At 43.6% G+C, this 26108-nt stretch overlaps 1 protein-coding gene across 4 annotated transcripts; it reads right to left on the bottom strand.

The window, feature by feature from the left end:
* Positions 1-467: 467 nt before the first annotated feature.
* LOC120731555 (rootletin-like) lies at positions 468-24408 on the bottom strand. Of its 4 annotated transcripts, XM_040028625.1 has the most exons (38): positions 24259-24391; positions 20097-20241; positions 19635-19761; positions 19416-19558; positions 17967-18158; positions 17809-17886; positions 17625-17716; positions 15169-15334; positions 14962-15068; positions 14654-14881; positions 14333-14423; positions 14167-14253; positions 13897-14082; positions 13450-13649; positions 13157-13339; positions 12696-12840; positions 11747-11893; positions 11248-11478; positions 10319-10512; positions 10112-10239; positions 9848-10017; positions 9578-9757; positions 9243-9377; positions 8985-9128; positions 8401-8639; positions 8158-8317; positions 7888-8055; positions 7364-7787; positions 6932-7095; positions 6711-6831; positions 6338-6501; positions 5724-5939; positions 4749-4973; positions 4516-4665; positions 4181-4381; positions 3479-3610; positions 2068-2241; positions 468-693 (listed from the first exon to the last, which is right to left on the bottom strand). In XM_040028625.1, the coding sequence occupies exons 2-38, from the start codon at positions 20157-20159 to the stop codon at positions 595-597; spliced, it is 6054 nt and encodes a 2017-aa protein (XP_039884559.1). In that variant the 5' UTR covers positions 20160-20241; positions 24259-24391; the 3' UTR covers positions 468-594. The 4 variants fall into 4 exon arrangements, with proteins under 4 accessions (XP_039884559.1, XP_039884557.1, XP_039884561.1 ...); XM_040028623.1 differs by lacking the exon at positions 20097-20241 and having other exon boundaries at positions 24170-24408; XM_040028627.1 differs by lacking the exon at positions 20097-20241 and having other exon boundaries at positions 24259-24392.
* Between the last annotated feature and the right edge of the window lie 1700 nt (positions 24409-26108).

Here is a 26108-nt window from a genome sequence, read left to right as displayed (position 1 = left end):
ACCAGTGTCAGTATTTATACATAAAGTAAAAAGCAGTAAAACTAACCTAATAAAAAAACTGCACCATCACTGCAGCACTCAGTCTTCAGTGGTAAAATAGTGTCTAAATATATATATATCAGATAATCAGTAAAATCTGTTTCAGAGAGAACATACAGTACAATTCCTTCATTATGCTCAGTTTGTTTGTTTCCTAACAAACCCAAGTCCTCCCTTTCTGTCCTCATCTGTTCACATGAACGTGGGGGAATCTGCAGATTTTCATTCCAGCCTGTCTGGAGGAGAGTCCTGCGGTGATTCTTGAATAAGAACAAGAAATTTGGGAATATGCTGGACAAAGATCGAGTGCAGATGGCTGCCAGTAATCAGGCCGGCCGCTGGTGTTTTCAGCACAGCTGGCTGAATCATAATGCTCCACCTCCTCTCTCGAGTCAAAATGAAAAAAAAACAACAAACAAATACAAGGCTTCAAAATTACAATAGTGTTCATTCAGTGTCACAAAATAAAACATCTTTGAAACAGTACAGTAACCGTGGAGTAGCGTTGTTGCTATGAGACATTCAAGATGGAGTTTCCTGCTGGTGTTTCTGGTTTCAAGCTGCGTCTCGGTTCCCTGCTGACACCACGGAGGACGGGAGAGACGGCTGCCGCCTCTTCATCTCCTGCTGAAGCTGCTCCTTTAGAGTAGACACCTGCAGTAATGATAAAGGTGACAACAAACAGAAGTTAAACATGTAATTTTTAAATCTGATGACATGATTCAATCTTAAATCCAGTCTGCAGGTTACAGACGTGGACAGAAGAGTGGGATTTTGAAGGCAGTAACAAAAGGCTGGAAAATTAAGTGATGCTAAAAACAAACAGCTGGAGGAACTTGTTTGCAGCTGATTAGGTTAATTAGTAACAGATTATTAATGTGACTGGATATAAAAAGAGCGTTTCAGAAGTGAAGATGGGCAGAGGTTCACCAGTCTGCAAATGCATGGAATGCAAATGTGATGTTCCTCAACATAAACCTTCAAATATCATCTGTGGCACATAATATCATCAAAACATTTGAAGAATCTGGAGGAATCAAAACTGATCAAAACTTCAAAACTGATTCAGTCACTGAAATCACTCCATGGGCTCAGGAACACTTCCACACCAGAAAGGCTGCTCAGGAAGTGATGCACCTGTATCACCAATACGGGTTCTGTATTTACTTACTTACTTTTTAATTTAATTTAATTTAACTTAACTTACTGAGTATAGTGCAAAAAATGACACATAAACTATATGTTTTTGCCTCCTTGTTTTGAAGTCGTGTGGTGCTGGGAAACAAAAACGTCCCTCCGATGCTTTAAACATAAAATAGCGTGCCTGTTTTTAAAAACTAAGAAGCAGAAATTACAGATATTTGTACTTTTGTTACTTCCCACCTCAACATACTAATGATCGCATTGTTCCATCTGTGTTTGCACAACATTTTAAGATGAAGTTTTGTTGAAAAAAAATCCAAGCACTATCATTTTATTAGTTTTTTTTCCTGTAAAAAACAATGAGACTGATTAAGCAGTTGTGCTGAAGCAACATTATTGATGATGAAAGAAACACAGATGTGTCTGTGCCCACAGATATGATCCATCATATCTATTATACTCAATGAAACTTGGATCCAGCTAAGTAACATTTGGAGTTTGCATGTTCTCCCCATGTTTGCGTGGGTTCCCTCCGGGTACTTCGGCTTCTTCCCACCGTCCAAAGACATGCAGTTTGTGGGGATAAGTTAATTGACTAATCTAAACTGCCCATAGGTGTGAGTGTGAATGGTTGTCTGTCTCTGTGTATTAGCCCTGTGACAGATTGGCGACCTGTCCAGGGTGTACCCCGCCTCTCGCCCTATGACGGCTGGGATAGGCTCCAGCGCCCCCCACGACCCTGATAAGCGAAAGCGGATGGATGGATTATATATATATTCTGAACAACTTTGTTAAAAGCAACAGAAACACAAGCATCAGGTGTGTCTACAGGTGAACTTGGTAAAAAAGAGAAAAAAAGCTTTTAACACAGCACAATGTGAGCACCTGCTCCTCCAGCCCTTTGACTCTGTGCCGGTGAGCGCGCTCTCTAGTGCCCAGCGTCCGTTCGATATCCCGAAAGCTCGTCCTCAGCCTCTCCGCCTCCCGCTGGGCCTCCTCGCGCTGCCTCACCAAACTCTCGCACAAACTGTGAGACTGCTCCATCTCAGCCAGCTGAGTCTACTCATCACACACACACACACACACACACACACACACACACACACACACACACACACACACACACACACGCGGGAAGACAACCAAATGTAAAAGGAGAGGAACAGAACATCTGGAGGAAAGCCAACACGACTGGAGTTTTATGGACGGAGTTACAACAGAGTAAAAAAAAAAAAAAGATAATAAAGCATATCGTTTGGAGCGCTGCAGTGAGCCTGTCTAAGAACATGTAAAACAGCTGTCCAACAAGGTCAACTACAAGCTGTGTGTCATCTGCAAGACAAAATGCGGGAAAAGTGAATCATCCTAATGAAAGAAGACGTCACATAGTCTAATAAAGTCATGTCCAAATCTGATTCCAGATCTGTGAACTAGAAAAAGTAAATTCTGAGAAATGAAATTATCTGGTATCTAGTGACACCTGGGACTTTTAAAGTCCTCCACCAAATCAGTGATGGTTCACGCAAACAAACCTCCAGCAGGAATCAGGTCACACAACACAAAGTGTTTTCCTCTTTTTAAGACTTCAGCAATCGAAGAATACGCAACAAAAAAAAAAAAGACTCCAAACACGGCCGTTAGCCTCACAGTCTTTAAAACTCTGCAGCGAACGTTAAAGCTTTGGGATTTACTGCGACGGTTAAAGCACATTTCTGCAGCTTGGGAAAAGTTTGGCTTGAATGAGGAGAAAAGAGGAGAAGTCTGAAATGTTAAACCGACCTGAAATAAACAACTTTAATGAGCGTTTCAAAATTCCTCCAAAACCCACTAAAGCTTAATTTATTTGCTTGTTTTTGGCATGTCTGTGGTAAATAGAAAAACATAGTTAAGACTTTAGCATCATTAAAATGAAGCTTTCCCAAAACTATCTCATGTCTTTGGTCCAATCGTTTGGTTATCTGTGAAAATTACTCAGATGTCACTTTATGAACTTAAACTTTACAATATAACATTAAAACTAATCTTGTTTTTTACATCCACGGGAAAAATGTAGATTATTACACATTTATGTCACCTTGCATGTTAAAAAAATCATTTTAAAGTCTTTTTAAGCTCCTTGCTCAAGTCGAGAACTCAGGTTTATTTTGTCACTGTGAAACATCTGCTTGGCTTTCTTCTCGCCTGCTCTTTCTGCACAAACCCTCACTTCCAGTAGACGTATCCAGCCACAGCTAAGTAAACAAAATCTTTCAGCAGGATTCGGCAGCAGTTTGGTCGTCTTTTGCCTCCTCCCTACCTGCAGCATCAGTATCTGCTGCTGTGCTTCCTGCAGCTCCTGCTCGGCTGTGTTTAGAGAGCGATCCAGGCGACTCTTCTCTGCAGACAGCCGCATCGTGCCCTCCTCAGACTTCAGCTTCTGACGTTCAACCTGATGAAAAATGTAACCATGGACATGTAACAACAGCGAAGCAAGCCGTTCAAAACAGGGACGCGAGCTGGTGTGGTGGTGTGGTGACTAAAACACTCATCCAAGATGGTGAACACAGTATGTGAGCGGTGTTTTTGTGCAGTTCTATAGTTTAAGAGACAAAGGAAACACTTTATATGTGTATAAATGTCATATCTTATTCAGAATTTCTGGAAACATTTATTTAAATGAAGGGAAGTAAATATTAAATATTTATTAGAATACTAAAAGAATCAACTTCTCATGTTTTTATAATGATTTATATAAATGATATCATACAATTAGAATTTGCTTGGAGGCAATTTTGTAGAGGAGCTCGTACTTATCTGACGTTTTTAACATTTTATTTCTCTCAGGCTGTTTTGATATTTTATTTAAAAGTAGTTTTAATGCATCAGCGTGTGTGGTGTAGCTATAAGGCTCTGCAGGCCATTTTGAATCTTAACTGGTATATAAATCTAATATCTTTAATGTCAGATGGTCACAAAGAAAACAAACAAAGAAACAAACACGTGTTGACACAGCGCTGACCTTGTCCAGTGTGTTTCTCAGTGCGTTCTTGTCTTTCTCCAGCCTCACAGCCTGCCTCTCTGCATCTTTTTTCTCCGTCTCCAGCATGGCGACTGCTCTTTGCAGCGCACGTAGCCGCTCCTCCACAGCGGCCCGCTCTGTCTGAGCCGACTGGGCGCTGCGCTGAGCCTCCGCAAGACTGGCTGAGCGCTGTCGCAGAGCCTGACGGAGGAAGACAGAAATCTATCAAGAACACCGGCCTGAGTTCAGCATTGTGCAGAATCGACTCTTTTACAGCTTCAGATCGGCAGCCCTGCAGGTGGACGAGCGTCTCTGGCGATCTGTTTGTCTCTAACCTCCTGAGCGCTCTTCAGCTCAGACTCTACTTCTTCTCGCCGCAGCTCACTCTCGGTCAGCTCGGTCTGCAGGCTCTGCACGCGCTCAGTGAGGGTGGCCGTGTTTCTCCTCGCCTCAGCTAATGACGCTCGGGATGCATCCATTTGTTCCTTAACGGCATAGAATAATTCTCACGTCAACATTCACATCTGAGCCACGCTGTTTGAAGCCCTTTGTTTTCTCTCTCTCTCACCTGCAGGAGCCTTCTGTCCTGTTCAGCCATGCTGAGCGTCTTCTGCAGGGCAGCCATACGACCCTGCGTGCTGCTCTGAAGGGCCGCCGCCTCCTGAATCGTCTGGTTGAGAGAAGTGATTTTTTCTCTGAGTAAAGTTTCACCTTCTTGAGATTTGAGCAGAGCCTGGCTCAGCATCTCCACCTCTCTCTGCAGCAGAGCTACGCGGGCTTCTCCTTCAGTAACCTGAAACCAAACCAAGTACAAAACCAGTTTATTTCAGGCCAAAACAAAAAAAAAAAACTGTTTTTTTAATCAAATTGAGATTTCAGTGCTGCTTTTTGTCAAATGTAGTGCAGCGACCAGGACCGCAACTATAAAGTGCAGCTGCTGCATAATGCTTTTATTTTAGTGAATAATCACTACAACTAATAATGTTTCCTTGGAAACAGAAACCAGGAGTGAGTGGTGGATTAACTGAAACTATTTTTCACATATCCACGGTGCGACAGAGCAGAGGCTGCCCCCCACAGCAAAGCTTTTTATCTCAAGGACATCAGCCCCGGCAGATCTCACCTGATGTCGACTATGGTTGAGGAGACAGAGCAGCACTGTTTCTAAGATTTCTTGGTGCGCTTTCTGCAAAATCTGTTAATCTAAATCCATCTTATATCTCTTTTATTTAGTTAACGGGACTTTTATGAATTCAAGGTAACTTTTACTGACACTGATTGCTTTGTTTCTTTAGATTTTAAGTTTTTAATTCTGATGTTTTTGTATTTAAGTCGTTGCTTTATTTGTATATGTAAACACTATAGTGTACATCAGTCTGGCTAAATGGCAGACTATAAGAATAAATAATAGCCTTAAATCATAATTAAATGTTCACCAGCTGATCAGTGACATTAAATCTCCTGTATTAGAAGGAAATTCTCAGGCCCAACTAATCGCATTAAGCTGATCATGAGTCATAAATAAACAGCTCTGTGTCTGTACCTGTTTGACGAGAGAGTCGCGGCGCTCCTGGGAGGCCTGACTCTCAGCCTCTCGGTCTCCCAGGCTCAGCTTGAGTCTCTGCAGCTCCCCCTCCAGACTGCGCCTCCCCAGCTCCACCCTGGTGGCGCGAGCTTCAGCTGCCTCTAGCGCCTCCCGCAGGCGCTTCCTCTCCACCTCCAGGCGGATCTCGGCAGCACGCTGCTTATTTAACTGATCCTGCAGAGATGGATGGAGGAGAAGGGTCATATTAAGTCTACGTTCACTTATGTTTGAACAGACAATTAGAAACAGAGAGGAGCCACAGCTCAACAATCTCCTTGTCTTCTCAATACGTTTGTTCTAAAAAATACAACAGATAAAAGATTCACTCAGTAGCACACACAGCCCAGAAGGTGAATCATTTTGAAAGGTGCTGGTATTAAAAACAAACATATGGAGAGCTGGCAGGGGACACCACAGGTGGTGCAACACTGAGTGTGCGCCAGCATCTGTTGTTATTACATTTGTTGACAGTGCACGCTTCCAGTTATTGTCCTTCTGTTGCGCTACCATATGTTGACTGTAGCCGAGCTGGGATCACTGCTGTGTGAGTGACAACACAAAACATGGAGTACCTGTATGTGCTTCTTATCCGTCTCAGAGGCCTGCAGCGCTCGCTCTAAATCCTTCACCCGGTCGCTGAGAGCTCGCCGCTCTCTGTCTCCTCTCCTCACCGCCTCCTCTTGCTGCTGGAGCAAAATCTGGGTGGTGGTGAGGCGCTCATCCAGTCCACGCTTCCCTATAATGAGACATCCAAACAACACAGCCTGCAGTAGATTATCGGACTTAATTTTAATTCTACTCAGAAATGGGTTTTGGGCAGCTTGCCTTCATTGTGCAGATGAAGGTTATTTCAGAGTTTTGAAAGCGGACTGTTGAAAGCGAAAAGTTTCCCTGAGCTCATCTAAAATCTCCTTCTTTCTAAACAACTTGGGTAAACTCTCTAACCTTCTTGGTACTCCTGCATGGAGTACTGCAGCTGAGTGAGTCGACTCATAGCAGAGTCCCGCTCCACCTTCAGCTCCTCCAGCTCCCGCTGCACGGACCCCAGCTGACAATGGACATCATCCTTCAAAATTAGCAATAAACAAAGACTTGAGCTACACAAACAAAGAGATTATCCTCGAGTTATTATGTACTGTCATTTTCGTGCCGCGCAGCCCCGTTACCCTCTCTTTCTGTGCATCACGCAGCTCCTGGAGGAAGTCTCTGAGACCGCTTCGCACAGTCTCGGAGTCCAGCTCTGACTGAAGAAGAGGCACCGGTGTATCCCCTCTCTCAGGAGATACAGCGCCTGAGCCCAAAGTATTGTCAGGGGTGCTTCCTCGAATTTCTGTACAGGAGAAACGGAAAGATGTTACGCTGAGATAGCTGAAGGAGTGAAGGAGGGTTCTTATAATGCTACAGAGACAAGACCAGCAAAAAGTAATTCCTCATGTTATTTGTTATGAGTGTCAGTAAGCAGTAATTTTTTTCTTTAATTATGCTAAAATTTGAAGAGTCTTGGAGTCATTTTTTATCAGAGTGATGAAACATCCTGTCTCAGAGCTAAATACACTTTGCAACAATAATGAAACAAAGGCCTCGTGTTTGCTTCTCACCTTTAGGAGGCGACAGCGAGGAGCGCAGAGGTGAGACGCTGTGGTGGCGTGACATGCTTCCAGGTGATGTGGAGCTCCCTCCTGGGCTCCTCCCCCTGGGTCCTCTGCCACTCGCTCCAATGCCCAGCGTCCGCGTCAGCGCCGACTGCAGGCTGCTCAGACGAAACTCCAGGTCCCTCCTCGTGGCTTCGGCTCGGGTCAGCTCCGACTCAGTGGCGGCGAGCCGGCCCTGCGCCTCGCTCAGCTGCAGGCTGCAGTGAGCGGCGGAGTCCTGGGCCGTCTGAGCACGCAGGGACAAGTTCTTAGCTTCGTCCTGAAGCTTCTTCTCGCAGCTTCGAGCCTCCTGCAGCTGAGCGGTCAGCTCTCTCTCGCAGCTGCGCCAGCCCGACTCAGACTCAAGCAGACGCTTCTGAGTCATGGAAAGCTGCATTAACATAAAAAAGACAGAAGAGACAACAGTGACACACTGAAGACAGCAAGATTAACAAAGAGCTGGAAATTTCTTCACTTTGCTCCATTCTCACTTCTTTCTTGAGGGACTCTCTGGCTGTTTCGGCTTCAGCCAGCTTCTGTTTGAGGGTGAAAACCTCTTTTCCTCTCTCCTCGTCTCTTTGCTCCTCCAGCGACAGGAGAGTCTGCAGCTCTGCCACCTCCCTCTCTTTCTGCTCCTTCTCTCCATCCAGGACCTTCAGCTGGAGCCAGACAAAAGGAAAATTTACATTTAGAGGCAAAACTGTGTGCAACATATTTCCCAGGTTCTGCTCAGATGTGAGAGAGATGACTGCATGCCTGACCTGTCTGCGGAGCTCCTGCAGCTCTCGCCGAGCCTCCAGTCGTGATCTCTCAACTTCTCTCAGGCAGCTCCGCAGCTCTGTCACCTCCTTCTGAGTGGAAGACAAATTCTCCTCCAGCACAGACAGCTTTTGCTCCTTCTCCTCACATTGTCGCTTCACACTAACAAAACACACACACACTGCTTACACATCTCATCTACTCTGTGTCTCTGTCCCTGGTTACTTTGCCAATCTCATGCATACCTGATCCTTTCAGTTTCTGCACTTCGCAGAGTTTCTCTCAGGTAAGTATTTGATTGGCTGAGAGCCTCTCTCTCCTTGGTGACATCACTGAAGCCACGGCGCAGCTCTGTGCCCTCTCTCCTGTAGCTCTCTGCTGAGTCCTGAGTTTGGTTCAGGCGGCGTTCAGTCTCCAACAAGTCCCGCCTCAGCTGGTCTCGGCTCTCCTCTGTGGCTGCGAGGGCGGCTCTGCACTGCTCCAGCTGGTGGGTGAAAATCAGATGAAATGAGGTCACTGGACAGAACATTTGTTTGTTTGCAGCATGAAAACAAATTAATTAAACTGTTTTATGTTTTCATATTTGACCTCTGCCCATATCTACAACCTTCCACAGATGCAAAAAAGTTGTAAACACTGATGGTCAGTGGCAGATTCTCCTCGCTTTGATCTTCTTCTTATAGCAATTTATTTTCTAACTTCTTGTTTCTCAAATCTGTTCAAATGTGGGCCATCAAGTCATGGTTCGGCACATCAGTGGAAACCAGGTATATGTTAGGATGTTGGTATCTGATATTATGCATTTTGGCTCTTGTAGAGGATGATCTACCTCTTTGAGAGCGATGTCAGCACGCGAGCGGAGATCAGTACATGTCTCTTGTAGACTGTGGAGCTCCCTCTCACGAGCGGAGGCTGCATCCTCCAGCTGAGAGCGAAGCTCCAGCACCTCGCTGGTCAGAGCGCCGACTCTGATCTGAGGAAAACAAACAGGGTGATGCTGTAGTTAATCTTTCATTCATGCCTCGACAACAGCAACAAAATACAAATCAGGAGAGGAAGTGAAACCCTCCACGTTTCCTCCCGTCACCTGTTCCTGCTCTTTGTAATGAGCTGCTTCTCTGGCCACTCGCTCGGTCTCGAGGGCTGCAGCTGACAGTTCAGCCTGCAGACTGGAAACCCGCTCAGACAAAACCGTCTTCTCTGCTTCCTTCAAAGAAAGAGCCTGGGAGGACAGAAAATGTCTGGTTAACACTAAAACAAAGTTTAAAAAGGGGGGAAGGAACAGCCTGAGCCATGCTGGCATTTCTAACAAAGACATTATTTTAAGAAATCTGTTTTAAACCAAAGATTTAAATGACACATGCTATCTGATGTATAAATACAGCTCTAGACGCTGAATAGTTTCACAGGCTGGGATCAGACCTGTTGTTTCTCCGTCTCAGCCTGGAGGAGACACTGATCTCTATCGTGCTGCAGAGTCCGCATTTCATCCTGCAGCTCCTCTTTTTCTCTCTTTGCTCTGCTGAGCTGATCCTCCATCTCCTGCCTGAGCTTTCTCAGCGTGACCTCATGCTCCATCAGCAAGCTGTGCCGCACAACTTCCTGCAAAACACCATGATGACATTCATCCAAGTGTAAAAACATTCATACAAATAGCATTTAAACTAACAGTGATCCACTGAACCCACTCACCTTTTCTGAGACCAGTCTCTCCACCTCCTCCTGATGCTCAGAGGAGGCCTTGCGCAAGGCCTGCTGCGCCTCCAGCTGTGCCGCATTTAAAGTCTGACTCAGAATCTGCTTCTCCCGCTCAGCCTGGGCCAACGCAATCTCCCCGTCTGAGCGAACGCGCCTCAGTTCAGCTGGAAATCACAATCAGGAAAACAAATACAACACTTTCCTGTTATTGACCGACTTTTATTATCTTTAATTATAAAAAACAACGTCTCCTCTCACCTGCAGCCGTCTCACAGCGGACTCTGAGGGTTTGGTTCTCTGTCTCCAGCTGCTCTCTGCGAGTTTCCACCTGAACGAGCTGCTGCTGCACTTCGAACAGGCTGGTCTCCAGGGACTCACGCTCCGACCTGCAGGTTACAACCACAACTTACACACACGTGCGCTGAGCACTTTTGAGTAATTAACCAAGTCTGAAACCAAACATGCCTGAAAGCAGCCAGTTCCTCAGACAGCATGGCGTTCTCCCTCTCAGATGCTGTCAGCTGAACCACGAGGGCCGCTTTGTCCCGGGCCAGCTCTGCCTGACTGCGGCCGACCTCCTCCAAGGCCACCTCGTTCCTCTGGCCTTCTCCTCTAGCGAGACTTAACTCAGAACCCAAAGAGGTCACCTCGCCACAAAGCTGTCGAGTACAAAATGATGAGGTCAGTTAAGTGACCTCTGTGAGCCAAAAGCTCAGACTTCAGAGTCCTATAAACACCCAGTTTCTGTTATGTCAGTTATACGAGATGTACTTGTCACTGTCATTTAAGGCCCACAGCTCTCTTTGCAAAGTTCAGCCAATCAGAGAACGGCTTTCAAAAGCCTTAAAAAGAGAGGAGCTGAAACACCTTCATACTGTTATATCAGACAGCTTCATGGTTTATATCAAGGCCCACTTTTATTTATAATTAGTGTGAAGTACATGATGATTCAAAAACAGAAAAGGTACTGCATGTCACAGTGTCGTATGTGAGCGGTCTCTCATCAACCTTGCAAAAACCAACCTGCACACACCGGACACACGTCTCTCCTCTGCTGCGTTCTTCTGGGTTTCAAAGTTTAACCAACAGTTTGTCTGATTTAAAAACTTTCCTTTCCATTTTTAAATGTGTTTTTAAAATAACTGAGGCGAGAAATCAGTCATGTGGTCGTATTATCTGCCTTTATTTTTGGGTCATTCAAAATAACGCTTTAGGCCCATGTTGCAAACAACTTTTTTAACCAAGCTTTGGTAATAGACCGGTGTTTTACAAACAGGAAATATCTTCCTGTGTTCTCTTATTTACAAGACAATGTGCACAGGAATGCAACATCCATCATTCAAGGCATGTTTAAAGTGCTCTCAGAGTGGAAATGATGTAATGTGTAGTTGTACCTGGGTGACTTTCTCCTGCAGCTTAAGTCTCTCAGCCCTGAGACTCTGGAGCTCAACCTCGATCCCCACGCGGCTTAGCTCGGCGTCCTGCAGCGACTGCTGCAGTGTGATGCGGGCGGACTCCAGCTCGAGCCTGTCCTGCTCCAGCCGGACCAGCTCATCTCTGATGGTCAGCTTTTCCTGCTCAGCGTCGCGTTTCTGAGCCTGCAGGACGGCTTTCTCCTCCTCGAGCTTAGACACAGAGGTGAGAGCAAGTCACATTAAAGGCCTGAAAACCTCTTAAAATCTAGAACAGGTTTGTTTATTTTACTCGGCTGGGATGAAAATGGGTGATGACGCACACCAATCACAGTTTGGCAACACCTGAATTTGAATCTAACTACATTACTCTGTTTACACTGGCATTAACTCTCGTCCACAGAGACACAAGAGTATTTCATATCAAATGGGCTTGAAACTACATATGTGGAGGTTTTAAATAGCACTGCAGCTCCCTTACCTTGAGGATGTAGGTGTTCAGGGCTGCTTTGTCCTGTGCCAGACCCTCGTTCATGCTGCCCATCTTTGCCAGAGAGTCTCTGAGAGCTGCATCCTCAGACTGGAGCTTGTTAAGCAGCAGACAGAGCTCCGTGTTTTTGCTCTCAGCCTGGAGGGAAGAATCACGGTCAAACAGGTGCTATTTGTTTAAACAGTCGAGCGCATCAGTCGGGCTATTGCACCACAAGTTTATCTGAAAGTTTTCAAGAATAACTGAATAAAATGTCTGACTAAACTTAAAAACATAAAGTCTTCTGAGTTTTAGTTACATCAGACAGCTCAGGTGGAGGCAGGAGCTCCAGAGGAGTGCTGCTTCAAGACAAACTATTCAAAAACCTGAAATCTGTGTCACAGACGACATGTACAGTCGTACAGTCAGCGCTTCGAAAGGGAAACTCCTAAAAATATATTTATGAGGTCAGCTGCAAAAATAATCGTATAACTCGTTACAAAGCTGCTGTCTGATGACGTGCAGCATCAGCTTTGGAGCTGAAAGCCGTAGACACTGCAGGTTGTTTAGTGGCCTTATTGCAAATGTATTTGTAGGATTTTCCTTTTCACAAAACATCAGAGGGAAAATATTTAAAATACTTGATTTACTGATATTTGCAACACACAGTCTAACATTACATTTAGCGCTGAAAGAAGCATGCTCTATTGTTTTTGGGACACTGCTACTAAATCTGCACCTTAATATCATGAACACTTCCACCACTCGTTTTGCCTTCATTAACTTTCTCGCATGAAAAACCTTGAAACTGACAACTGAATTTTAATGGACTAACTTTAATTTCCTCTCAACAAATACATCCAAAACAAAAAAGTGGCAGAGTGTCGCTCCCTTGCACTCTGGCAGTACTCTAGTAGCGCTTCACCTCTGACAAATACACAGACTATTACTATTTTCTTACCCGAGCCAGCGCCTCAGACAGCTGTGTTTTTTCTTGCTCCAGCAGCTGCCTCTGAACCTCCCCCTGCTGGTGAGTCTCCCTCACTGCAGACAACTCGCCACGCTGAGCAGAGGCTCGACTCTCGCTCTGATCCAACTGCTTCTGTCTGTTTGAGGCAACACGTGTTGTTCACTGAAAATCAGGCAGGACTCTTGGTGTGTATCTGTTAGTGTGTGAAGCTTGTTGTTCTATTGCAGGAAGGGACGACTGGACAGCACAATAGTTGTGAACAGAGTCAAACTTTTACACAAAAGCTGTAAATGAGATGTTGGGGCTGTACAGGGAGGAGTTTGTTAATGACTGAGATGCTTATGTAGAGGAAGCTGATGCAGATCTTTTGAATGGCACACTGTGAGCATGTGCAGCGTGTGGATTAGTGCCCACATCACATTCACTTAATCTCTACGAATTAGCCAGCTTACACCCTCAGCGTCTCTGCCTTCGCCCGGTCTCTCTCCTGCACGGCAGCCTCCTTCTCCTCCCTCTCGTGGTCTCGCTCTCGCTGCACGGACGCCACGGTCAGCTGAAGCTTCTCGCAGTCCATCTGCAGGAGCTGGCTGCTGCTCTGCGCTGCCTGCACCGTCTTCTCCAGGTTCACCTTCTCGCTGCAACATTCACCACATGTGTGTGTGTGCATGTGAGAATATAATGCAGAGTTGAGGATAAATACACTGTTGGGTCTCGAGGCGGGTTTTGTAGGTGAAGTTTGGCAAACCTGGCCAGCGTGTCTCTCTCCTGCTTCACACGGTCCCGTTCTCGCAGCGCGGCCTCTCTCTCTCTCTGAGCGGCGTCCCTCTCCCGCTGCAGAGTTTGGCTTCTCTGTTCTGCGTCTCTTTTAGCCGACTCGGACTCAGAAAGCTGTTTTCGTAACTGCTGCACAGACGACTGAGCAGAGAGCAGACGGCTTCGAACATCCTGCAAACAGAACCGGACAAGTGGAGGGAATGATGATGATGGTGTTACAAGGATACAGCACCTACAACATGAAAGATTTTAAAGTCTCACCACAGATTTTAGCACTTAATGTCTGAGCTTCATTGATTTTTAAGTCGTTTAGCTTGTCTTAAACATCCAGAAAAGGGGGGCAAATAAAATCGGTGACCTCTATCAGAGAGTTCCATGTTTGTGTGCGGTCCTTTGTGTTTGTAGATTAACATGTCACCTGCAGCTGGAGTGTCTTGTTTGTGACTGCAGAGCGGAGAGCAGACAGCGCCGCCTCTGGGAGAGGAGACAGCGAGGAGGGTCGAGTGGGAGAGGACGGCCTTCGAGGGAAAGAGTCACGAATCAGAGCCCCAGAATTGTCCTGATCTGCTTCTGACGATGACGACTCTCCGTCTGCTGAAACCGTCTGTAAACGCAGGTTAAAATGAAGCCCTTCCATCTGGGTTCCCACTGAGAAATCAGCTGATGTAAAAATGTGTGTGTTGTTTACCTGAGCGATGTCCCGCAGTGTGTCTAACAGCGTCTCAGTGTGAGTCCTCATCAGCTGCATGTCAGTCTCATCACTGCCGCTCTGCTCCTGAAGGGAAATGATTCACATGAAGCACATGAAGCGGACCAGTATGAAACCATTATGGCCTCCGTGACTGGTGTCTCACCTCGAGCTTCCTCGTTAGTGTCACAATTTCTCTGTCACGCTCTTCAATTTGTCCCTTTAGTCTCTCCCCTTCTCGCACCAAATCGGACAACCTAAAAATGAGAACGAAAACAGACAATATGAAATTAAACTCTCGCGGACGGTAAAAAGGACCTTTAGTTTTCACTTTGAGTCAGTTCCTGTTGTTTTAAATGAAAAGTGCTGGAAGTCTTCCTGCTGTTACACGATGGAGCCTTTTACTAAACTAGCTCCTCCTGTTGGACAGCTCGATTAAAAACAACTTATACGACTGTAAGCCTGCAGGACGGCTCGGCACCCTGACCTGACGTTGAGCTCGCTTCTCTCTGCGTCCATCCTGCTCTGAAAGCTCATCATCTCTGCCACTCGACCTCTCAGCTGCTGCTCCAGCTGAACCCTCAGAGCTTTCTCCTGCTCCAGAGCCAGAACTGCTCCTCCCTCCCGACTTTGCAGCGTGGCACACAGACCGGCCCAGGACACCTGAGCAGAGTGGGACGTCCGAGCCAGCTCATTACGCATATCTGACAGGTCCCTGCGGGAGATTGGAGAGAAGGAGTGAGAGACAAAACACGAGTCAAAAGATAAAATAAGACTGAGGAGAACAAAGTTTACCTTTCAGTGGCGCTCTTCATTTCGCAGACATGCCTCCTGAACCCGACCACTTGTCGCCACAGTGTCAGCAGTCGGCTGTGCTCGCTGCTGAAGTAGCTGTGGAAAGACTGAACAGGAGGCCAGAGGAAATTAAAACGAGTAATAATTATTCTGAATTCATGCTTTCCTGAATTTCCTTTTAATATTTGGGAAGCATCCCTCTCCCACCTCTTCTTCTCTCCTCCAGTCAGACTCCTTTTGCTCTAGCTCCTCTCTGGCTTTTGTCCAATCAGCAGTGAGCCTGCGGATGTCCTGGCTGAGAGCCTCGTTGGCCAAACCAGCCTGCTCCAACTGCTCTCTCAGCATTGCATTCACTGCAGACAGACTGCTGCTCCTGAAGTCACAACATGGAAACACTCAAATATAACACACGCAGTTCAGGCTGGAGCTGTTTAAAAAAGAAAGTGGTTAAATAAAACGCAAAGGAGAAGATTGATCAGGCCTGCAGATGTTTGGTATAATACATGACTGAATTCATGAAATCCTCCTTAACTAGAGTCTGCGTGGTTTTAAAAAAAGGCTGCTCACTCTCATATTTCCTATGTTTTTGGTGTAAAAGTTAAAGTGAAATTACAACGGAGCACAATCACAGATGAGCTCATGACTCATTCCTGTAAAAATAGTTTTGGCTGCAAGTGCAAAAATGTCTCACAAAAATCTTCAGTCCCTAAATAAAAAGAGTTAAAAATAATAACTCAGTGGACTAACTGGCCAACAGCTTATGTTGGCAGTTAGATAACTATTTATATCTGTTATACATAGGCCATGAAAATACGCTGTTCCTGCATGAGTGCAATACCATCTATATCAATTCTGTCCATCGATCCTTACAATAACAAAACAAAACAAGAATAAGTTGATTAAATTCATTTTTAAAGACTGTTGCATATGTAAAATTAAAGTAATAAATCCATATACATTTATTTGCAGCTTCAAAGGGAGCTATCATAGTGTGATGTTCCCAAAAGCAGAATTTGATCTCAGAGGACGACCTTGCTGAATTTAAGTTTTTTAAATAAACTGCCGGTGCTCAAGTTGCACTGAGAGCATTGTAGAGTCAGTGCAACCCTAGCTGTGGCTCAGGAGGTTCAACTAATAATTGGAAGGCAAGATGTGGGCAAGATGATGAAATGAACCGAAAACTGTCCTGGATACAGCCACTGAAGTGTGAGTGTGATAGAGACAACACGCTTGAAGTGCACAAAATAAAGCACTGTATGAATACTTGTGGTAAACAGACTTATACAGTCGTCTTCTGCTCATACTATTCAAAGTGCTGCTACATCATAGGCCACACTTACATTAATAAAGCTTTTTGTCACGCTCTCTTAAACACTTTTTAACAATCACACAGACACACACAGTGCCTCTATAGTGCAACAGTCTCTGGTTTGATCCCAGCAGGAGTCACAAGTCATTTTGGGTTAAGGACAGGCGTCTGGTGTAACAAATCTGCCTAATGAGACATGCGTAGAAACCTGCTAAGCTGCTTCCTTGTGAATAAAGGAGCAGACAAAAGTAGCTTTACCTAGCTAGCACACTAATTTAGACACATTTCAACACTGGGACTGAACCCTGACCCTCTGATTAGCAGACATCTCACTCTATCCCCACAACCACAGCTTTCATAAATGTGGGTCACAGTGTAAAAGTGTTATTTAAATACCAGTTAAATAATTTCCTCTTAGACTTTGCTAAAAAAAAAAAAAAATTTTTAAAAAAGTTTGACATAAAAAAATGGTGTTAGTGCAGGTTTTAATGTTTCTGTTTCTATTTATGGGCTACGTGCCACAATTCTTTACAATGACACTTATTAAACCACTGCTAGCTGTTTTAACAAATTAAAGGCCAATTTCCAACCTAACTTTTATCTTTAAAACTCTTGAAATAGTAGTTGTAAAACAGCTAACTGATCATCTGCAGAGGAATGGCTTATTTGAAGAGTTCCTGACAGGTTTCAGAGCTCGTCAGCTTTAGTGGAGGTTACGAATGATTCTGATTTGACAGCTTAATATTGTACATCATTTTACTACAGAGATTAGAGCACGCTGTAGGTATTACAGGTACTGTGCTGAGGTGGTTTGAATCATATCTATCTCATAGACTCCAATTTGTTCATGTAAATGGTCCTCTTCACACCCTGAGGTTAATTATGGAGTTCCACAGGGTTCAGTGCTAGGACCAATTCTGTTTACATTATACATGCTTCCCTTAGGCAAGGTATAGCATACATTTTCACTGATATGCAGATGACACACAATTTTATCTATCAATGAAGCCAGATAACACACACCAATTAGTTAAACTGTGTGAATGTCTTAAAGGAGCAAAGATCTGGATGACCTCTTCTGCTTGTAATTTCAGATAAAACTGAGGTTATTGTACTCAACCCTAATAATTTTAAAAGCATAGTGTCTAACCAGATGTTTACTCTGGTTGATTGTTGGGTTTTTCTCTCTAATATTGCAGGATCTTTACCTTTTTCTGATTTGGCACTATATAAATAATATTGAATTTTCTCTGAGTTATCTCTGGTTTGTCTGCACTGATACTTTTCAACAGTCTGAGGACGTTACAGGTTTACAGTTAAATCATTTTATGTCTCTTCTCTCATGATGCATCACCTTTGTTGTTCCTCCTCCAGACGGATTAAAGCATCCTCCAGGTTGCTGCTTGCTTCATCTTGATGGCGACCATTCGATGTTTCGCTGTGACCCTAAAATCAAAAGATGACCATGGACATATTATTTTTAACCTGTGCATAAAAATCGGCTTCCTTATGTTTACAGTAAACTCGAGGTCGCCTACACTGTTTTTCTCCAACTCAGATGACTTCTCCTGCAGCGCCTGATCCAGATCACCACACCTCTTTTTATACTGAAGCACCTGAAGGAGCAGGAAATAACACCAGTAGTCAAACCTCATCAATAACAACTTAGCAGAAGAGGGAAATAAAACCGACGCACCTTGGCCTGCAACTTCTGCACGAGCTGCGCCTGCCTCTGCTGCCCCTCCTGGTATGCGGTGAGTTTGCGCTTGTAGGCCGCCTGTTCCTCGTCCAGCCGCCTGCGCAAATCCACATTCTGCTGAGCCAAGCTGCGTGACTCTGGTGAATCGTGGTCTTCATCCCCTGTTTCAAAACGCAGCGCCTGCTCCAGCTGTGGTTTTAATGAAAGGTAAGAGGCAAGGGGTCGGGTTTAATTTCACACTTCTTCACGACAGATCTGCATGGCACTGCCAAGTTTGGACTGCATCCAAAAATACCTATATACATGTTCTCAATGAGCTAAGTACTTGAGATGGGAACTATTTTCCAGACTTTAAAACAGAATTTCCCCAAACCATCTCACCATTTAACAGCTGTTCTGGACAGCTTGTGCGTACACTGATGGCACTGGTACAAAACACATCCTGATTATTTCCTGTGAAACCTCTCATGAATGCATAAAATGAAGGAAAATACTACATTTAAACTACATAAATGGAGGTCATAGTACTTAAGAAATACTAACTTTGTTTTCAGCCACATCTTTCTTTCTATGCTGCATAGATGTTCACTCTTAAATGAAACTCTTCACAAGAAGGTTTGTGGATTATTTTGTGTAACCTGATCGTGACATCTGGACAGAGGCACATCTGCTGAGTTTATAAATCTTTTTTTTTGGCACTTTGAACAGCACAGGGTGAGCGCCATTTAGTTCCATTATATTTAAGAGAAAGCTGACTCACATACTAACATATATTCCAGCTGCTCAGTACTACAGAGTGTCTGTATCCCAAAGCAGAGACCAGTTATTACTTTAAATACACTTTTGAAATGAGTCCATTAAGTTATAAAAGGTGGACACTCTCCTTTAAACTGGTTGTTTTATGTGTGACATTAAAGCAGCAGGCATCTCAACAGCCTACAAGAGTAAAATATACATATATAAATTTATTTATTCTTTAAAGAGAAAAGATTCCTTTGGACAATCTCCGGCACAGTTTCTTCGTGCTTTAGGAAGCAGGCTGCAGTTATTCCTTTTGTAATGTTCAACCCACCCCAAATGAGCTGTAGCACCCAACTCACCCACCCACCCAACACTGCATCTCCCCTCGCCACTGAAGCCCCTGTTTACAGTCACCCAGGGTGACAGACGCCATGGCAACATTCCACTTCAGTTGATTCCAGCCCCCATCACCTGGGAGACGAGCAAATCTCAGACAAAGGAAGGACCCAAAAAAACACATAAATGAGGAAAAGGGAATGTGGCACGGTCCTCAGCTTTAAATGTGTGTAAAGCCAGAGCACCTGAAGAGTGTTTGAACTTGTCGCAAGAGATTAACAGGCTATAATGATTCCATCCACCTCTCAACCTATTCTACCAAAATGACCACTAAGTGCTGTTTGCAGGCATCCTGGAGACTTGCCTTACCCTCTCACTGATTGCACCGTACTTGATGGCGAGCTCGTCTCGGTCGGCTCTGCTGTGTGCCAGCAGGTCCTCCAACCTCGCCAGTTCCCCCTGCAGTACTCGGTTCTCCTCCTGGAGGGACATGACCGAGGACATGGCCCCTGCTGCTCAAAGAAAAGCCAAAGTCAGGCAAAGACGGCACTGATTTGATGTGAAGGAGAGAGGACTGTGGCAACTCACCGTTGTCGCTGAGGTTCTTTGTCACAATCTCTCGCACTCGTGCTGGCAGACATGTAGGGGGGGCATCAGGTGAAGGACCCCGGACTGTCAGCCTCTTCTCCTCAGACAGAACGCTCTCCTCCAGCCTCTGGTGGAGGAGGACAGGCGCAGCCGTTTTTATTTAGTTTGTGACGTTTAGAGAAAGATCAGCAACACAGAGCTGAGAAACTATGAAATAAGGCTGTAAACACAGAAAATCCCAACACATGACAGAAACCGAGTGATCACAATAATGTGTCTGAAAAGTGCCACAAACCCAACGGTGCCACGACAGGCACAGGACCACGACTGCTGCGCAATGGATACACAAAACTGCTCCCAAACAGAAACAAGCGCATGCACGCCCCAGATGATTATTTGCCCCACACCTGCGTCATTTAATGAAATGATCAAGTGAGCTGGAGCGGGCCCGGCGAGCCTCACCTGGATCACAGACTCCAGTTTACTGCTGGAGTCGCTTTCTGCGGAGTTTTCCGCAGCGCTCATCGCACCGGCAGGTATTTAAAATCCTCCGGGTAACAGGATTAACTCCGAATAAATGCTACGTCTTCACGGTGTCAGCGATGGTCTGTTGCTTTGCAGCAGGAGCGGGAAAAAGAAACAGTTGTGAGCCTTAGCTGCTTATTTGGTATGAGCCGACAAAGTTTAGTCGCAGAGGAGCAGTGCGCGTCCGTCCCGTCGCCTCCTCCTCCTCTTCCTCCGGGAGGCAGAGATTGAGGACAGCAGGATTAGCAGGTTTTAAAATGCACACCCCCACCTCCTCCACCTCCACCACACTCCCACTTCTCACATTCAGAGCCCTCCACACGTCACTGATATCCAGCTACTCTCGAGCCTCGCAGTTGAGAGAAGATACCGAACAATTAACCTGATTTTTGTGACGTCAGTATGTTAATATTGATTCAGATAGTTACGGCACTCCTGAGCCCACCGAGAGAAGCAGCAGATATCTTTAAACTCCTTTACGGCGTCGTGCCAAAAAGTGATCATCTGCCAAAAACACAGACCGTCTGTTACAACTGACTTGTTGACCCCAAATCTCTGAAACATCTCTCATTTAGGTAACTTTTATGTAGCCTTTATTTATCCAGGTCAAAGGTCTCATTAAGACTAAAAGGTTATTTCAGAGTGACCTGTCCAAGATATGAGCCTTTCATAAATCATGTTGACTACAGTCTATTTACCAACACAAGCAAAGAATGGACTTTACAAAAAAATAAAAAATAAAAAAACAACCACAGAAACAGCAGCAATCACTTTTTGAATATGAGGGTTTAAAAATAAAAGCAAACAAACAAACAAAAAACAACAGAGCATAAGCTTCTACCAAAGCGCTGGAGTTTACTCTCTAATTTCCTGTTTCGATTAAGCATAAGTAGTGGCAGTGCTGCAGTGCAGCTGTTACTGAGTGTTTTTAAGGATCTTTTTAAATTAATAACTAAAAAAAAATAACTAAAAATATCCTCCAGCTTAAGGGGTTAATTAAAAGTACAAAATTATTGCCAGCCAAAGAAGCAGTTATAACAAACAACATCTTGTCACTGCAATCATATTATTATTATTATTATTATTATTCCAGATAATTTGTGCCACTTCTTAGTTTTAATGACACAAAAAGGATCAAATCTATCCATTTACACTTGTATTATACTTTTACATGTTAAGTGCTCTGCACATGGATGTGTGTGTGTGACTTTTTTTATGTCTTTGAAAAGTTGTGACTGTCACTTAAATGGGAGAATAAGGGTTTCATATTTTCCTCTGAAATGCAGTGAAGTAGTCTAAACACGACATAAAAAACATTTAAGGTCAGTAGTTTTAAAAAAGTGTTTGGACAAGTCCAGACAAAACCAAATATGCTGCCTCAGTCAGTTTCAGTTTTCCTTTTAGTGCTGTTCAGTATTTTTGGTGTTAGGGTGATGACTGTCATCACAGTTTGGATCTGCTTCATGAAACTATGAATACGTGTTTGCAAAAACAAAAAAGGGAAGGTATAAAATGTTATCTTGATATAGCTTTACACTAGTGGGTTTGGGGTATTTCTTCATTTCTGAAGGGCAGGGGTACAGCCAGAGGGGGCAGCATGACTGGATCTTACTGATACCCCCCTCCCACCAATGCAATCAGACTACAATACTGTAAAACCCACAGCGTGCACTGGATGAGAGCATGCACAGTTAGTACATTTACTAAAATACTTTACTAAAGTACCGTTTCACAGATCTACTTTATTTTATTTATTTTTTATTTATTTATTGTAGTCACTTGGATGAGTGACAAAACATTTCTCCCACTGAATACGTGGATTGTAACAACATTACGGTGTATCCACAGTTTTCTTCACTTTAATCATTTCTGATAAATATTTTCTGTGGGAAGGGTATTGTTCCTGCTCAGGAATTTTGGGGGAGCAAAGAGGTGACATCTTCTCCATTATTATATCTTTACATTCAAGCAGCTGTAATGGGAATAATTCACAAAATCACAAATATTTTGTATCTTTACACTTGACTTTGTTTTCTGCTTCTCCTCCTTCTTCTTTTAGCATTTAAACGTTTTTAATTTTAATACATTAGCAACTTTAGCACAAAGCTAAACAAAGCATCTGCTTTGTTGTTTGCTTTGTGACACAGGCATTGAAGATGACGGGGTGTGTGCTGCACTGTGTGGCGTTTGAATTGTCAAGGTTACAGACAAGAGGATCATTGTGTCAATACCAGACCCCCCACTCTGCCTTAACCCAGCTCTCCCGCTCACACTCCATTTGCATTTCTATGCTTGTGAGAACTTTCTCTTACAGTACACATTCCCATCCCTCCACCCTATAACCCCTGAAACCACACAGGGCCCTGGGGGAGCGAGTACTACCAGATTAAATGTCCTTAAAAAGCCCCAATACAAAAGGACTTACAGGAATAAACATCAAAACTCAAAGTTATTACAGCTTTATTATTATTACAGGGATTTTTCCCCCAAGTTTCTGAGTTTTTCTATTTTCATCAAGTTAGATTTCAGAGTTAGTCTTTTTGTTTAGTTTAGTTTTTAGTAATTTGACTCTTACTTTTAATTTTGTAAATTCATTATTATAATTTTAAGAGTATTTGATAGGGGCATGATTTTCAGAAGTTCTGAATAGATGTTGCAATACAAACAGCACTTCCCAAAGGATGTTGATTTAGTGTGTTAGACATCCCAATGCTCAGTAGACTGTAATAACACGGTAATAACATTGTTCCAGGCGGTTTTTCCCCCTCAAAAAATCTCTAGCTTTGATTTTATTTCCTTTAATTAAAAAGTTATTTTGTTTTTTTAACAACAGTTTCATTGGACTGTAATGACTTTGGTGAATGCTGACTTAAATTTCTGAATGACTGAAATTTAAACTTACAGGAATAAACAACAAAAAACTGATGTGTTGTGACATCATCAGTCATGCTGTCACGCCTGACACCAGTTCACCGACCACTTCATTAGGCACACCTTTTTTAAGGCAAATGTCTAATCAGCCCCATGAAAGTAATTCAGTTTATTGAGCCACATAGACACGGTCAAGACGACCTGCTGATGTTCAAACGTGGCATCAGAATGGGGAACAAAGGTGATTAAAGTGACTTTGGATGTGGCGACAGAAACTTTTGATCTCCTGGGATTTTCCCTTAAAACCATCTCTGGGATTTAAAAAGAGAAAATATCCAATGAGCAGCAGTTCTCTGGGAGACGATGCCTCATAGATGCCAGAGCTCGGAGGTGAATGACAGGAAGGCAACAGTACCTCCAATAACTACTTGTTCCAACCAAGACATGCAGAAGGAGACAGGAGACACTGCTGTCAGCTAAGATCACCAGGAATTAAAGCAGCTCTAAAGGCGGGGGTCCCGCACAAGCAGGGTGTACTAATAAAGTGGCTGGCGTAAAACCATAGTATTCTAATCTGAAATAAATGAAAGATTTTCATTTCCCAGGAACGAAAAGTTCAGTTTAAACTTATTCATATCTTTGGCGCCCCCTACTGGTGTGACAGGAAATAACTGGTACTGACTTCAGTGAAATTAAACCTTAAAAATCTGTCGATCTGCCCAATTGTTCATCCTGAATCTTCAAATGCGAACACACCCCCAAACTGTCCGCTCTTCCCCACACGTTAAACAAACGGGACTTCTTCTGCACCGACCTTAAATCACTGATTTCCTGAGCAGATGCCTCTGCGCTTCTCGTTTATTATGTGCATATAAAGGAGAACACGGCCAAACGATTCATCGCCAACATCCTCTTTAAGCACAGAAACCACCGACATCCACAAAGACACGCCCAAGTTTTCAAAAGTCTGAGGACTTGGAGGAGTTGGAGGAGGGAGATGGTTGCACGTTAAGCCGCGCAGCATCCAACCAAAATTAAACGGAGACTTTTTTCGCCCCCCCCCCCCCCCAACCATCAGAGGAGGAGATCGTGACTGCTGTGGAAACAAGAGGCTGAATATAAACACCATCTACACCTACATCATGTCGTGTTTGCTGCAGCTTTAGCAGTGAAAACATCCGCTTCCCTGTCTGATAAACATCTCTCCTCGGCTGCTCGTTCTGCTCACCGTTTTCCTGCCGTCTCTCCATTTCTCCTCTGCGTGGGCTTTTTACACAGCAAAAGCAGGCACGAAGCTCATCCCGGCACTTACAAACGGACCGTCGGCTCCCTGCACGCAGGGTCGCCTTGTTTCGAAATTTTCTCCATGCTTTTTCCGGGGAGGGACTTCCAGTTCATACAGATCAGCGGCGGGTCTATCATATGATCACACCGAGCTCCATAACGCGCTGGCATTTTGAATGAACGCTGTTATTCACTCAAATAAACGAGTATCTTAAAAAAAGTGTGTGTATGTTTTAGTGTTTTATGTTTTAGTTTTTAGTGTTTTTTTTAGTGTTTTATGTTTTAGTGATGCAGATGTTTATCTTTCAAATAATATCTAAAATCCGAGCATATACATTTATCCAAGGTTAAATTAAAGAATCGATGCACTTCATTATTTTATTTCAAAATATCTTATAAATAATAATTTTAAGTGAACAAAATAACACTTTTAACTATCTAAAATCCAGTCATATCATCATATCCAATGCTTAATTTAAAAAATTAAAAAATAATAATACATTTACTTTTTAAGTTCACATTTTTAATATCTAACATCCAATCATATCCATTTTCCCATATATTTAATAAAAACAATATTATTTTTAAATAAAATATTTTTTAAAAAATTCAGTAAACAAAATGAGAGACATTTATCTTTTAAAAGCATTAAAATAATATCTAAAATCCAATCCATCCATTCATCTACTATTTAATAACAAAAATAAATACATATAAAATAACAAGCAGCTGGACAGCGTAGCTACTGCACACCAGGAGCAGGAGTTGCAAGTTCGATTCCTGCCTGCCAGTGGTATCCAGTAAGGGTCCTGGCTGGCCCCCCATGCTAAAACCAACCCCTGAGATGGCGCGGCCATGTCTGCAGCCTGTCCTTTCGGACGCAAGGATTTCACTGCATGTTTTACTCTGTATGATTGTGTATGTGATGAATAAAAGTTGGTTGTTGTTAGGTACTTTGCCTTCAGGGAGAAATTTAGAATGCATACAAGGTGAATCTTCAGGATCTTTATTTTATTACGAGTTATGAAATTGTGACCCCCCCATTCTTGTTACAATGGCAGAAAGAAGCTTCCATACAAACCATTATTCTGACTTTGTTAGAAAAACCAATCAGTCCTGAGTCTCCACTTCTTTGCACAGCAACCTCATGTTTACTTTAATTAGCAGCTCAGGCTGCCAAATCATTTCTAAAACATGTGTTGTGCCAAACTGTATTAATGAACTGATATTAGACACCTGTAGTCTAGTAAATAAATCCCGATCACACTTACTTCACAGGAAACATTAAATGTCTAAATGTTTTTCAGCTGAATCTGTTTCAGTTTGGTGTCTGTAAAGTTTGGTGCATGTTTTTTTTCCTTCCCATCATTCTGACACAAGTTAATCTTGGCTTCATCCATCTAGTGATTTAACCATTTTCAGCACTGTGCGGGCTCTTTTATGCGTTTTCTGGTAAAGTCTTATCTGTCCTTCCTGCTCTCGAGTGTAAACAGTGGTTTGGAGCTTAATGTAAATCCTCTGTTTACATACATGAAAGCGCTTCTTGATTGTAGACCTTGAAAATTATACAACTATCCCTAACCCTGACAGTGGTCCCGACTTCATCGATAAAGCACCTTCCTACTGTACTTGTTTACCCAAAGCACTTTATACAGCATGTGTCATTCACAGGCTCTGTGACTGGAGCAGCCAGAGACTGAACCAACAACCTTCCTATTTAAAATCAAAAACTCAACACCACTGAAATATATATAGTTTATTTACAAGAAGACATAGGTTTATATTTTATACAAT

Source organism: Simochromis diagramma, unplaced genomic scaffold (genome assembly GCF_900408965.1).
Source record: "Simochromis diagramma unplaced genomic scaffold, fSimDia1.1 OVJJ01000483.1, whole genome shotgun sequence".
In the NCBI taxonomy this organism is placed as follows: domain Eukaryota; kingdom Metazoa; phylum Chordata; class Actinopteri; order Cichliformes; family Cichlidae; genus Simochromis; species Simochromis diagramma.
Note: the sequence above shows the minus strand (reverse complement) of the source record. Positions and strands in the feature narration are given on the sequence as shown.

Coding starts and splice junctions, on each gene's coding strand:
- LOC120731555 (XM_040028623.1), bottom strand. CDS start 24,280: ATGGAGAGACGGCAGGAAAACGGTGAGCAGAACGAGCAGCCGAGGAGA. Junction 18,159..19,415: donor ACGGTGCAATCAGTGAGAGG/GTAAGGCAAGTC, acceptor TTAAAACCACAG/CTGGAGCAGGCGCTGCGTTT. Junction 9,378..9,577: donor CTGAGACGGAGAAACAACAG/GTCTGATCCCAG, acceptor CTGTCCTCCCAG/GCTCTTTCTTTGAAGGAAGC.